Genomic DNA, 16,018 nt, shown 5'->3' with positions numbered 1-16,018 from the left:
TAGATGGCAGCTTAAAGCATTGCATGAGATTGCTATTAAGATAATTGGCCCTGTAATTTGATTACAAGAAGAGATATTCTCTGATTGCTTGTAATATCTTCATTTAGACATAAATTACAGATTAAATTACAAAATGTAATATAATAAGAGTGAAATTGAGCAAGCATTTACTGTTTATTTTTTCTATTTTTGGAAGTGATACGTTACAGGCGATGTTCTGTTGGGTAGTTTTATAAAAACATGATTATTTATTAAATTAAACAAATCTAATTATTGTTATTAAATGTAGATGTTTGTATTTATTAAAATTATCCTAAATAATATATGGTTTATAGTTTTGTGGTTGCCTAGCAACGTATATAAATTGAAAATTCAGACGTCACAAGTGTGCGTCTATCAACTTATTTAATACGTTTTTTAACAACGTTTAGTTTTTCTTTCACCCAAGAAGTTAATAGTCTGGTCGATATTAACATCCAGCGTAAAGCAGACCATGTCACGGGCCGCGCCGCCGGCTGCTTCGCGTGTGCGCGCCTTGTACATACACAAACACTCACGCATCATTTGGCAAACACACGCTGCGCGCAACAGTGACAGACGCGACTGGAGATCTCAGAATAACAGCGGCCATTTGAGGCGTCACCTGGATGTAAAGTCATCACATAGCACCGTAAATAGATACTGTGCTTGTTAATTTTTCGAGTTTTAAGGTGAGCTTGACCGTTCAGACACCCGGAATATAGACGCGTCAGTCGCAGGCACGCGCGGAACGGACATTGCGCTTGAAGGAAACCGACTTCGGAGATATGATATAAAGTGGTTCTTCATACCCGTGAAGCAGTTTTGCTTTCCAATCCGTTTATGCGTGGATTTATCTTACTGTGGTGACGCGCGTATCTCGTGTGCGCGCGCGTGTGTGTGTTTGTCTGGTGCGCGTGGTGATGCTGTGCATACAAACAAACCTTAGTGAACTTAATAGGTAAACAATTTCACTACCGATTTCTTATTTGGCGTCTGACAGGATTATGTAGCCATGTTATTCTCACACATATAACGTTGTTGGGACGTAAACGTGGTTGATTTGGACCCACGTATCTTGAGGAAAAGAGATGGTGATGATGGAGATACAGTAACATGTGCTTGATGCAGGTCAACATCGACGCGTCATCTCCACGCCCGGTAAAGTGAGCGCTCACCGGCGGGAAAGCGTTTAAAACAAGGTTTGCCTTGAAGTACAACCGCACATTGGAGGATAAATGATGTCTAAAACCCTAAAGCGAAAAAAACACTGGTCCACGAAAGTGCAGGAGTGCGCCGTGTCGTGGGGAGGTGTCGGGGAGTTTGGAGATGTCGTGGAGATCCTCGGAGGCGCCGAGCACGGGGAGTTCCCGTTTCTCGGTCAGATGAACCTGGATGTGCTGGTGTGTCACATCGGGAGACTGCCGTACTACGGAGATGTGTTGCTGGAGGTGAACGGGACACCTGTCAGCGGACTGACGAACCGGGATACGCACGCGGTCATTCGTCACTTTCGGGAGCCGATCCGCATTAAGACGGTCAAACCAGGTAAACGGGGAAAACTTTGTGTTTTGGTGGTGGCCAATATGTGAAACTCTGTTGTTCCAGTGGTGAGAGTTTTGACAAAGTGAACCTGCAACATACCAAAGTGATTGCACGTGAGTGCACGAGCGCGCGCAGTTTATAGTATTAGATTATCAAATTAAGATGAAAGGTTGACTCAAAAATGAAATTTCTGTTCCTTTTCCATTCTCCCTCACACATTTCCTGTAGCTTAATTGGTAAAGCATTGGGTTAGCAGCACAAATGGGTTTGATTCTGGGTACCATTTTTGGTTACAAAAAACTTTATATTTAAGAGACTGAATCACGTTTCATAACAGTGAGCGATGTTTTAAATTTAATTTGGCATTGATTGAAAAAGTCTTAAGCTGGCAAGCACAAATTAAATTCTTTGTGAAACTTGGAATATGCCATTTTTAGATCTTCACAGCTCAAGTCTCAGACGGTACATTTTTTTCAACATTTTCTGTTTTACAGAAGAAAACCAACGTTTTGAAATGACGTAAGAGTCACATAATGTTCATTTTGAGTCAATACTATTCTTTTCAAACTAAAGATTTTTTGTTGAAATACACCGGGAACACAAACAAGTACTTTGCCGAACCATCATTCAGAAGATTCTTTGTTCTCTTGCCCCTTGTGGTTTCACCACATGCCCTGTTTTTTGGCTTAAATTGCTTTCATGTCAGAAGTTCAGAGTTCGCCTGAGGGCTGCATGGTGGATTGCAAGCGTGCTTCACCGAGCATTTAAATAATAGAGCAGAATTTTTAAGGACGCTGTATCGATCATAAAAAGGGAGTCACCTTTCCACAGGGCACCCTTGTCACTACAGAAAGGTGACTGGTGTAAAGCCGTGATGGAAATGGGGAGGATGTTGTGTTACCATGGACACAGAATATCTTGGCATTATTGATGGGTCGAACGAGTGTATTCTTAGCAGAAGGAGAGGAGATGCACAATATGTCAGAGAGTTGTTATGGAGATTGGAGAATGTTATTAGCATGTAGATGTGAGAGTCGTTGCCATGGAGAGAGGGTACAGGAGGATAACTAACTGGATGGTTGATTGTTGAATAAATGAGCAGATTGTGAGTTTGTGTGAAGAATTACATCAGACGCAGCTGAGGCCCAGCAGTTACTGTATTGCAACATTCTGCTTTTATGATAATGACCTCATAACGAATGCTTGGAGGGGTTTGCTCAAATTGGGCACTGGCCTTCAAAACACGTTTTGTGATTGTCCAGTACGGTAGCCTAAACTTGATGGGTGACGTCTGCTCCAAAAACGTTCTGCAAAAAGGCAAAGTGGTTGTTTCAAGGAAGAAAAATATGTTTGAACCCTTCTTGCAACCTTTGTTTTTAAGGGTGTACAGTATGTGTGTCCCTGTGTGTGAGATGGCCTTGGATCGTTTTGTTGTACGCTTTCATTTGAACAAAAAGGAGATCTTTAGAAATACCTCAAGTGTGCTTGGTAACCTTGCTATGCTCTCATGTTATTGTGTGCGTACGGAGTGTGTAGATGACTTATCGTTTGCGTTTGTGGACGCATAGACATCTCATGCACAAAACTCGTATGAAATTCAAAGTGTGTAAATAATAGATAGAGAAGTGAAGTGAGTACAGTATACACTGTATGCAAGGAGAATATAGATAATAACAGGAAATGATGATGCGACTCTACAGTGCCCACTCCACTAGCTTCGTCTCTACCTGCCTTTGCTTTAAACCGGGGGTAATATGTTTAAAGCAGTATGTGCCGTTTTTCTGTGCATTACTGAAATATGTTACAGTTTTTCATTTTTTAAAGCAAGTCCAGTAAATCAGTTATGCATGCATGATGGTTTTCATCAAGAATTGATGTTAAAATCACTTGATTGCATGGCAACTTATGGTTAAAGAATTGGGCAGATAACAAAATGCTGAAGGTTCAAACTCAGGTTCAATCTTGGGGTTCCTGAGATCTTTACCATTTATATAAATGTTAAAGATATAAAAAGAAGTTTTAGTCTTTAAATTGATAATTGAAATGGTTATCAATAACTTTGAATGTAAAAGTCATGTTTACCTTATCCAGATTCACAACGGTAAGCTTATAATCATGATATGTAAATAAGTTGTCGGGTACGATTTCGTGAATTTGACTCTAACTCACATAAACATAGGCTACTCTATGTAAAGCAACCTGTAATTTTATGTTTTAAATAGAGATAGAGAGGCAAAAGTTACGACTTGCAGCTTTGATGAAGTCCCCTGTGGTGAAAATCAAGTTTTTGTTGTTGTTTATATGTCTGTGTGGTGTTCTTAGTATGCTTTAAGACAAACCATATGCAAATTATGGCTGTAAAGATGCATTGCGTTTCCCATTAACTCTTTCCCCACCAGCATTTAAAAAAAATGTGCCAGCCATACCAAATTTTGAGCAAAAAGCTGAGATAATTGCATTTTTCTAAAGGACTTTTGATAGAGATCAGATTCAGAGCGATTATCAAAACATAGGAGTTCATACTGTTTGACCTAAAGGGTTTCTTCCGAGTTTTATAAGTTGGGTAAGAGCGCAACCTGGTGGATAATAGCGGAAATATGGATTGACGGAAAACTCGTCATAATGGTGCATTCACACCAACCGTGGTAGAGGCTGCAAAAACGCGCTATTCGCGCGTAGTTAGACGCTTGAACATTTGAGTTTACTCGCTTCATTTTCGCGTGAAATTCTAGTCATTCGAGACATTCACGCGGAAATTCGGGTCATGGGAGGGGCTTCTGTGACTCAGCTGAGACTCCGCTCGCTTCCTGTAATCACATCACTACTACAGCAAGGTCCTGATTGGTTAACGCGGCGAGGAAATCCGCAGAAGTTCAGTTTTTTCAACTCGCACGTTTCCCGCGGCAACGCTCGATTTGCACGGAACGCACCGCAGGATGCTTAATCGCGTCTTCGCATTGACTTAACATGTAAATCACTCGCATTTGTCGCCTCTACCGCGTCTGGTGTGAAGCCTGCATAAGCAGGGAAGCGTTTTCTATTAAAGGGGACATTTCACAAGACTTTTTTAAGATGTCAAATAAAACTTTGGTTTCCCCAGAGTACATATGTGAAGTTTTAGCTCAAAATATCATATAGATAATATATTATAACATGCAAAAATTTGCCACTTTGTAGGTGTAAGCAAAAATGTGCCGTTTTGGGTGTGTCCTTTTAAATGCAAATGAGCTGATCTCTGCACTAAATGGCAGGGCCGTGGTTGGATATTAACGGGCGGTTTTATCCCCTTCTGACATCACAAGGGGAGCCAAATTTTAATGACCTATTTTTTCACATGCTTGCAGAGAATGGTTTGCCAAACCTAAGTTACTGTTTTGTTCTTTTACACATTTTGTAAGTTAATAGAAGCCCTGGGGACCCAATTATAGCACTTAAACATGGAAAAAGTCAGATTTTCATGATATGTCCCCTTTAAAGCTGAGATAATTGCGTTTTTGTGAAGGACTTTTGATAGAGTCTAAAAAAGTGAAACCACTGGCTCTTTGATCGCCCTTTGGTGGCTGGCTGCAGTACAAGTCATAAACCCGCCCTCTCCATTCGAATGAATGGGACTCTGCTCTAAATTAAAAATTATTTACACTTCCAATAAAAGTTTCCGAAAGATGGTTTTGGTCCTTTCAAATAGTTGTTATCATGCTGATATATATTCAAGTGTTCATTTTTGTGATAAGTTTCATTTTAGCTAGTAATTTGATGCTACAGGGCATGTCGTTATGATTGGTGTGGTTGAATTGGTCGCGCGAGCGCTTGGGCAGAAGTTTGATACCGCGGCTCCGCCTCTGGCTACAGGGATGATTCCTTCTGGGCATGCCTTGGCTCCAAACTGTTGTTTTTACGTAACATGACGGCATTTTTGGCTTAAATTCATTACAATGGAGTATATCATTTTGCAGGAAAATTATTCACTAAATGCCAAATAACTTTTATTCATTTGAATTAAAACACATCTTTTATTTATGCTAGCAGGACTCAGAGTCATTTCCTAAGTTTGTAGTTCGTAGCAAATTAGTTCGAAATTTGTTATAGTTTCATCTCTCTAGGAGAGCAGCATTGACTGTAATTTTAGTCAAATTTTTATTCCTTTGATATGGAAATCAGCCAGAGGTTTCAATTCAACAGTTCATATAATAAGAAACTGCAATGCTTTGTCCAAAACAGCGAAACTTTGATTAGAACAAATGAAAGGTTAATTCAGCCTTTCATCTATCCAAAATAAGTGTTTCCTTGCATGAAATATCACCTCCTGAGGGCCTACAGACTTTTAAAATGTTTAAATGATGGACGCCTAACAGCTCTGTCACTCAAAATTGAAGCAATAATCCCGTCTACTGTTTTAAATTGATGGCATGCCAAGGCATAGGAGGGGGGTTCTTGTATTTTGACTATAATGAGCTTATTGAAGGTTTATTTAAAGGTTTCATCAAATATTCCTCTGGGTTCTCGTTTATTTTGATAAATGCTTCTGTTGCATATCAAATTGTGAATCAGCAGTTACTTTAAAGGTGTTAACCGCCACACATTCAAACGCACTGTCCGTGGCTCGCTATATTTCATGCTAATGAACAATATATGGGCAGCGTGCCAGCTTATTTTCATAATAAAGGACAGGCGAAGGTGGCATTGGGGAATTGGGTCTACATAAATAACTCAGGATGGTGATAAACCAGAGAGAGAGACAAAGAGAGAGAGAGAGAGAGAGAGAGAGAGAGAGAGAGAGAAAATATTCGTCCCCTTTTGTACAGAACATCTCTCCAGTCTCTAATTATCATCGCCGGTTGAGTCTCCGATGGAGGAAAGGACCTTGTGGTATTGTGCACAGGCTACGAATAAACGCATGTCACGCATGTACTAATTAGCTTAATTTAACCGCCGACAGCCTTTAGCAATTAAAAGTATAGGAGTAGCGAGACGCATCAAGAGATCGACGAAAAGTATGCATGCCTGCGGCAAACACTTGATGGTTAGAGACAAGTCAAGAATTCATTTTCATTCTCTTGCTTCAATCTCCAGCTATTCACACTATCTCTAAACTTCCTGTTTCTGTCATTTTAAACATGCCAATGTTGCCAGTTACATATCAAATGAAACGGTGGAGTATGATAGCTAGTCAAAGGCCTGGTGGTTAAAAATAAATGCATTACAACTTCGATGATGTCACCCAGGGCCGTGCCTAATTGCAGGAGGGGAAAATGCTGTAGCACTCGGGCACCCTATCAAAATTGTCAAATTAATTTCTGTACTATTCTGTTTATCAGTGTTGGGCAGTAACTAGTTAAAGTGCACCTATTTCGTTGCTAAAAACATTATTTTGTGTATTTGGTATAATGTGTTTGTGTGGTTTATGGTTAAAAACACATTATTTTCCACATATCGTACATTTTTGTAGCTCAAGATTTCCCTCTCTTCCTGAAACACACTGATAAAATTAATCGATTGGAAAAGCTCTGTGTCCATGATTGGCCAGCTAATCTGTACGTTGTGATTGGTCTGAATACCACTGACGTTAGCCGGCAAAATGATGCTCCTTACCATGTTTGAAAGATTCGCTCACAATGCAATACTTACAGGCTTTGAGTCCGAAGCAGGAGGAATTATGATAATGTCGGCCTTGTCTACATCATCAATCCTGGGAAGTAAACTGTTGACTACAATCCGTGTGTTTGTTGTAGTCCAAGAAAAGAGATTTACGTTGGAGACGATAACTCGCATTGGGTTTTGTACCTTTTGTATATCGTCAATAGGGCTTTGACGATTATGAAATTTGGCTGACGGTTAATTGTCTAATAAATTGTGCCGATTATGACGATTAATTGAATCTTTTAGGGCTTTGACAATTATGACGATTAATTGTCTGTTTTATTGCTTTGACATTTAATTCTCATACATTTTTTTGTTTGTTCATGAAATAATTTTCACACATTGTTGTGATTATTTAATTAAATCTTTTGCAAGGTTTACCTGGCAGTAAATAATAATACACATAACACATATGAAAGTAATCTGATACTGTCTCATTTAGCTGCAGCTCCCCCTTGTGTTTTTAGAGAGATGTGCAATCATTGCGGTGATCTAAAATCATTGCGATGAAGTCAAACAATTGCATTGAAACGATTATTTAAAGCAACACTAAAGACTTTTGGCTCTTTGCTCCCCCTACAGGTTAGAAGCGTAATTGTTCATTACCACTGTCGTAAATACTGCAGCATAGCTGGCTCTGATTGAATTGTAGGTCTGCCGTAAGTTTTTGTAGTTTTCACTCGAACTACAGGACCACTACCCGACGGTTGGAAACTTCTTTAGTGCGGTTTTGGCCGATAGAGGGCTGCAAAGCGAATGTGAAAGTGCCATTCACCCTGTTTTGAGTGCATGAACCACTGAAACTTTTTTGGAAACGTTATTTTAAGGTAAAAAAAACTCTTTGGTGTTGCTTTAATCATTGTGACAGCCCTAATTGTTAACATGTACTAATAAACACTTACACACCAAAGGAAATGTAAAATCGTGTAATTGGTGCTCTTTAATAATATTACTGTCTCTGTTAACTAGTAGTGTAACTAATGACTATAAAAATTTGTATAATACAGTTAACATCCAAAAATGGCAAATTTTTGTCACAACATCACCAACGCATGCAGCTAGCTCTTTTTTCTGCCAACAAGTTTGGTTAGTTCCAACTTCTTGAGCCCTGTTTCAGATTTGATATGTTACTGTTTTATTTAATTACTGAAGTTGTTTAAAAAAATTGTTTGAGCCAGTTGTACTCTTCATTTATCTGCAACCTTCATGGATTCTCCGACTGCAAAATAATGCAATTACCATTTTTTTGAGGTTTAATAAAAAGTAATGTAACTTGTAATGTAACTTATTACTGTTGGCTGGGAGTAATAAGTAATAATATTACTTTTAAATGAGTAACTAGTAATAAGTAATATATGAAATTGTTTGAGTAACTAGCCCAAAACTTCTCTTTATAAGGTATTGGATACTGATTATGTAACCACATCAACACAAACCTGTACCACCATCTGTGTTTGTAGCACAAGGGATTATACGGGTTTACCTCTAAATGGCACCAGCGTGACCTTTTCACCCTGTTGTTAATTACCAGCATTAGGGTGGATAAGACTGATGGATTGTGTCCATATAGAGATGGTAAAATGGGGACTGCATGTGTTTAAATACGGGCCAGAGATATTGGAGTCACTGAAACTGATGTTTGGTCGTGTAAGAGAGCAGGTTAGTGGGAGGGGCCAATGCGTCAAGGAAGAGATTTATGGTGGGTGTGGTTTTAGAAATGTTGGAATATTTAGCCGATGTTGGGGGTGTGGCTGTTTAACAAGTGACAGATATGCAGTAGAATGAAATAAATGTATGTGGGAGGAGATAATTAGTTCAGGGCTCAGAAATGAGACTCAAAAGACTGAATATGTTTGTGTTTAATGTCTTAATTTTGACTGTATTTCACCTTAAGACTGTGTGGATTTTCAGTGGCCAAAAGCACTCGCTGCTTATATGCAACCCTGGACCACAAAACCATAAGGGTAATTTTTTCTAAATTATGAGATTTATAGCTAAATAAATAAGCTTTCCATTGATCTATGGTTTGTTAGGATAGGACAATATTTGAAAATCTGGAATTTGAAGGTGCAAAAAACAGAGAAAATCATCTTTCAAGTTGTCCAAATAAAGTCCTTTGCAACACATATTAATAATAAAATATTTTTTTATATATATTTATGATAGGAAATTTACAAAATATCTTCATGGAACATGATCTTTACTTAAAGGGATAGTTCACCCAAAAATGAAAATAATGACTCACCCTCATGTCGTTCCAAACTCGTAAGACCTCATATTCATATTTGAAAACACAGTTTAAGATGTTTTAGACTTAGTCCGAGAGCTTGTTGACCCTTCATTGAAAATCTACGTACGGTATACTGTTCATGTCCAGAAAGATAATAAAAACACCATCAAAGTAGTCCATGAGACATCAGTGGGCCAGTTAGAATGTGTTGAAGCATTGAAAATACATTTTAGTCCAAAAATAACAAAAAATACGACTTTATTCAGCATTGTCTTCTCTTCCGCGTCTGTTGTGAAGGGCATGCGCGAGACTAAAGTCACGTGACGCGGATGATGTACGACGCGGCTGACGTGTTATCTGGTGCGCCCCAGCTGTTGTTGTTTTTTTTGCGCTCAGGCTTCGTTTACAGTCTGAGGGAGACGCACGCTGTAAACTTTACAAACATGTCTGAGGATAACACGTCATCCGTGTCACTGCAGTCACGTGACTTTAGTCTCGCGCATGTCACATGGACTACTTTGATGATGTTTTTATTACCTTTCAGGACATGGACAGTATACCGTACATAGATTTTCAATGAAGGGTTAGCAAGATCTCAGACTAAACGTAAAACATCTTAAAATGTGTTTCGAAGATGAACGGAGGTCTTACGAGTCATTAATTACATTATTTTCATTTTTGGGTGAACCAATCCTTTAATATCCTAATGATTTTTAGCAAAAAATATCAATAATTTTGACTCATACAATGTGTTGTTGGTTATTGCTACAAACATACCCATGCTGTTTTTGACTGGTTATGTGGTCCGGAGTCACACATGTAAAAATATTTCTATAAAACCTATAAATCTTCTATCTGCTTGTGAAACGTAAAATAAATTTAAACGTGAAACACAGAAATGAAAAAAAGAATGCAGTATGAGTCAAACTGTAAACTTTAGGTAAAAGGTAAATCTGCTTTTGAATGAGTACTTCTTCAGGAGATAATGAAGCCATAACATAAAGAAAGATCATCAAAAGAGACGGGGAGGATGTAGACGATGACATGAATTCTCTATGCTTCCTGAGGAAATGTGTCTAAGTAATGCAAGAGTTAGAAGCATCCTTGAAGTTCAGTGGAGTGAAATGTTAAAAGCAGATCTAATGGGAGAAAATGACGTATGATTGACTGATCGATGGGGAAGTGAGGGGGTTGTTTTTTGCTTTTGAACTATAAAATCATATCCAGGTGCTGCTTACTATAGACATGCTTCATGTGAAGCAGATATTTACTGTAAGCCATACAATTAAGCATGTGTGATAGTGAAGAAACATACATTATGATGATATACATTTTTAATAATAATTTTTTTAGAGCTGTTGTGTGCCGACTTATACTTTTCTGAGAAAAATGCGTTATGCAATAACTGTCTAAATAATGCAGTATTGGATTTCGTTTGTAAAATCGATTTAAATGATATTAAAATATAATTAAAACCAGAAATTATGTAACTAACATACATTTCACTTTCTTTCTGATCATCATCGTTTATGTGGTCACATTTGTGTGCCAGTCTCTCTGTTGTTTGCATTGACCTAAGACTTTGACTAAACATAACACATTGTGATGTACACATCTGCAACATATCGATTATTTCAAAATACTGTGCAACTCAATTACAGCTAAATGCATTAGGTTTTGGACTAATTTAATTTACTTAATGCAAATGACCACTGTTTTGACTATACTGTATTGCTACCGGCACATTTCATTGCTTTAAAGTGTACCTTATCCTTTAAATATCCTGCATATTCCATCTCAATTTTTTAAGAAAACGTGCCGCAAGATCAAGGATTTTTGCCCGCAACAATCACAAAAAAAACTCTGGAAGGACTGGATTTTCAATTATGTCATTTTTAATGCAAAGATGACATTGTTTGAATGTCTTTGTTATGACAACTTGACATTAAGCAATACATCATAACCTCTCATGTCAACTTGACATTACCAAGACCACATAACTGAACACTTTTTACCAGTGATACAATTGAATTTGTAATTAAAATGGTAATACTCTGTCAAATAGTTTTATAACAGCTCATAAATATTTTTCTTGACCTCAACTACAGTGCTACAAATATAATTTGTCATTAAAATGTCATTAAGTGTTAATACTCTGTCAAATAGTTTTATAACAACATCATGAATATTCGTAATGTTTATTAATCATAATGTTTTTTTAAAGTTTCTCCATGTTTTAAACAAATAAAACCAACCATTCAATAATAATAATAATAATAATTAAAATAGATACAATTATATTTTATTGTATTTGGAAACAAATTCACCTAAAATTAAATGAAAACATTACAATATTGGGTTAAGCCATGCTGCGTTGGGTCCATATTGCTGCAAAGTTAATTACATTAAATTAATAGATTAAATGTTTTGTAAGTAAATGTTTTCTTCTGTGTCAGAAAATTTCAGAACCTCTCTGTTTTGTGCACATTAGAACCCGACCGATAAAGGATTTTGAAGGCCGATACCAATACAAACTGTTGATTTTAAAATCTGATATTCCGATATATCGGCACAACAAAACATTAACAGATTTCCCTAAAATTAGTTATTTGTAGTTATTTATGAATTTTAACTAAAATAATTTGATAATGCATTTTAAAACGGAAACTTATTTCTTTTATTGTCTCGTGACCAACTCACCATGAACTCACTTAACCGTTGTTCTCTCTGCCCGACTCTGGCTGGATCAGCAGGTTGCAGGATGTGTGACGCGTTATACACGAGTGTTGCCAACAGGGAGGTTGTAGAGTGCCCTCTGGTCATGACACTCATGACATGGTTGAAGGCTGTTTCGTACGTTTTTTAAAAAAAATATTCATTTATCGTCCATTATGACTGTCGATACCGATAGTTTGGGAAATGCATAATATCGGCTTGCCGATATATCGGTCGGGCTCTAGTGCACATACATAAAGTTATGTATAATCTTTTGACATGTCTATTGCATTTTGTATGGTATTTAAAATTATTTGACATACTATTAACACCTATTGACGTTTTAATGACCAGTTCAATTTGTACCACTGTAGTTGAGGTCAAGAAAAATATTCATGATGCTGTCTAAAACTATTTGACAAAGTATTAACACTTAATGACAGTTTAATGTAATGTTAACCCATAATGCTAGGTAGTTTCTTAAGTTTGATAATTATTCTGCTATGTCATGTTTATGACAGATTTATGACGTGGTAAGTTATGATGTATTGGTTTATGTCAAGTTGTCATAACAAAGACATTAAAAATGACATAATTGAACAAATGACACTTAATGACAGTTGTCATGAATGTGCATAAAATCACGTGTCATGTCATGATTATGAAGGTGTCATGTCAGTCTTATGAACACCCCTTCAAGTAAAGTGTTACCAATAGGGGTACTATCTAAAATTTGAGAAGTGTATATTTTTGGGAGCATATTTATTTATTTATTTATTTTATAATGTAGTGGTGTCACTAGAGCATAAGACTGAAAACCCGTGTGAAAAGTCGGCTCTGAGGTTACTCACTGTTGTGGTTAACACAGAAACAGACACAGTGCCAGGCTGATTCGAATAGCATCACATTTCTTTCCCACAGTGCCCTGTTGCATGAATGCTACAAGAGATGAACAACAGTTGGTCGTGCGAACAGTTGCTGCTAATGCTGGAGAGCCAAGTGTGTGGTGACGTGTGTGTGTGTAAATATTAATGACATAATAGAAAATGTGTTTACACAGCTCTCTTTGTAGTGGCATGGTACATTTGCATATCCAGTCAGCATTCAGTCCCTGTCCTCCACACGTGCCAGCGAACGTGTTTATCCTGACAGTGCAGAATAAAGATGTCCGGGGTGACTTGATGTCGAAGTGTGAAGTTGTGTGCCACTAGCGTAGCGACACCAGTCAGAAATGCACATTGATGAGTGTTGTTGTAGCTCAGTTGCGTTAGCAATGTAGAGGTCATGGATTCGATCCCTACGGAATGCACAGGGTGATAAAATGCACAAGTAGTTTTAGATAAAAGCATCTATGCGTAAATGGTATAAAGTGTTTTTACATTCAAAAATATTTTAGTTTTTAAAGTATGGCATTGAAGCTCAAACAGATGGATGGTTCGGTGTGGGTGGATTCTTGTCCCCCTGACATACGTTTTTCTCTTTTCCTGTTTTTCTCTCACACACATTATGGACTATCTAGGGATTATGGAGTATTATGTAAGCTCCCCATGCAGACGTCCCCATGAGGACATGGATTTCTGCTTGCCTGCAGTAATCCAGCGTGACCGTAAGTACGACAAGACTGAAATGATGTGGAAGGGCAGCAGAGGTCACAGGACACACGTGGGTCACAAAGCGCCAGTAAAGGACTGATAGACTGATGGTAATAAAACTACAGTACACTACAGGGACCATCTTCTTGTATACAGGGTTGCATATTTTTCTGTTTGACAAAATCAAAGCACATACACAACAAATTTAGGATTTAAGTTATTATTTATGCTGTAAACAGATGGTATCTCACTATGCTTATGAATGTGCTTGATAACATAGTATATAAAGGTTAGACAATTGCAAATTAATTGGTAGAGCTTGGCATTATGTTAAGTTTTGGTAATATTTTGTTATTTTTTCCTAGTGTGATGAGACAAAACGGTCTATATTTTTTTCAACAGAAGCTCTACCAGTACATTGAGGTCAGACGTAAGCTTTCCAACCTGCTTGTTGTGCAGCTTTATATTTTCAAACAACTGTTTCGCGGACAAGGTTTAGATTAATCCAAGACTAGGGCTTAAGCTGTCAGGAGGCCCAATGATATTACGCCGCAGCCGAAAATAGTCCCCTTGGTTACTTTCAATGGCAGCGGACTATTTTCGGGCAGTGTGTAATATCATTGCGCCTCCTGCAGCCATGTTACAGCAGCAAAGTTCTTGATTATTACACCAGAATGAGAGTATAGTTCCTAGCCATATCCGCCTAGAAAATCACAACTTTTAATTTTCTGTCGGTCTTAGTACCCAAGTTTAGGAAAAATATCGAAACTCTTTGGTTATTTTTTAGCGTGATGCTAATGGTCTAATCAGATTCAATGGATTGTGCTAAACTATGCTAAAAGTGGTACCACCAGACCCGGAGATTAGCTGAATGGATTCCAAAACAGTAAAAATCAAATGTTTAACTCCTGTGGAGCTGGAAAATGAGTATATTTTTTAAAAAAGGGGAATGTCCCTTTAAGATATGTCAGTACAAGGTGTTTATAAATTAAGGCATGCAGCTCAAACATGCATTTTAGTTTGGGACTATAAGCCCTGTATGGTAAACCGCCCCACAGTGTTTTATTAAAGTTCAACTTCAATGGGAATGTGGGAATTAATAGGAATAAACAGAGAATTTGAATTCAAAATGTCCATCTTTGCATGTATTCATGTAAATTACATAAGTTTGTTTAAAACCTCATTGTGCATTGTGTAAGCAAGTGTGAAATAACACTGACTGAAATAACATTTAGGGGGCGTGCACACCAAAGCTTTTAAACGCTGCTGAAATGCCTGGAGCCGTTGAAACTTTATCAGCCGTTGGACGATGCGGCGGTTGGTTGTTGTGCTATTTGTCCCGCCCCTCCTCCACTGTGATTGGATTGCCGTATGAGAACTGACATTGACGAGCTAAACTTTTCACCCAAAGTTAAAAATTTTTCAACTCTCTCCGCTCAGGGCTGAGCGTGGAAAAACCAACGCACTCCGGCTTTCAGCGCGCACAAAAAACGCTAGCTGCTGTTTTTTTTTGAAAAACATACGCCAGCTTCGGGTGTAAAAGCTTTGGTGTGCACCCACGCCGCCTTAGGGCAGTGGTTCCCAAACTTTTTCAGCGTGCGGCCCCCCTTGTGTATGGTGCATTCCTTCGCGGCCCCCCAAAGAAAATTTGTGACAAAAAACTGTTCTAAACTCAACATTTTACTAAAACACATTAATTATACAAAAAAGTAGTGCTTTTGGTTAGTAGCCTTATTTTTTTATGTTTAATTACACAGAATTCATGATAAATTAATGTATTTTATAAAATGTCATAAAACTGGGGCCCCCCTGGCACCATCTCGCGGCCCCCCTGGGGGCCCCGCCCCCCAGTTTGAAAACCCCTGCCTTAGGGGACTGAGATAATTAAAAAACGTACCAAGAAAGGTAATACACATTTAAAAAAAAAACTGCTATCTACACTCATCAAGCCTGCACTAATTTGATCAAAAATCCTCCAGAATTCATTAGTATGATTTCTGGAGTATTTTTGATCAAATAAATTCAGGCTTGATAAACATAATAACAACATTTATTGTACAGTTATATAAATTGCCCTAAATTTCCAAATAATTCCCATAATTTGTGATTAATTTTCCAATTTGGAATATTTCCAAAATTCCAGAGATTAAGTTACTATGGAAAGTTTCCAGAAATTTACCGGAAACTTCCCACCCATTTGCAACCCTATATGAGGCTTTGACTTGCATGTAAACATTTATTCCACTTAAAAGAAAACACTGAGATATTTATCAAATACTGA

General features: G+C 37.8%; 1 protein-coding gene across 1 annotated transcript in view; it reads left to right on the top strand.

Moving 5' to 3' along the window:
• The first annotated feature begins 453 nt into the window (after nucleotides 1-453).
• Nucleotides 454-16,018, top strand: part of magi3b (membrane associated guanylate kinase, WW and PDZ domain containing 3b) — a 161,792-nt gene continuing 146,227 nt past the window's right edge. Inside the window, exon 1 of the mRNA XM_073870425.1 lies at nucleotides 454-1,566. Within this exon, the coding sequence (XP_073726526.1) occupies nucleotides 1,257-1,566 (310 nt within the window). The 5' untranslated portion in view covers nucleotides 454-1,256. The remainder of the gene's footprint in view (nucleotides 1,567-16,018) is intronic.

This window comes from Misgurnus anguillicaudatus, chromosome 8 (genome assembly GCF_027580225.2).
Source record: "Misgurnus anguillicaudatus chromosome 8, ASM2758022v2, whole genome shotgun sequence".
Classification (NCBI taxonomy): Eukaryota; Metazoa; Chordata; class Actinopteri; order Cypriniformes; family Cobitidae; genus Misgurnus; species Misgurnus anguillicaudatus.
This window is presented reverse-complemented; position numbering and strand designations above follow the sequence as displayed.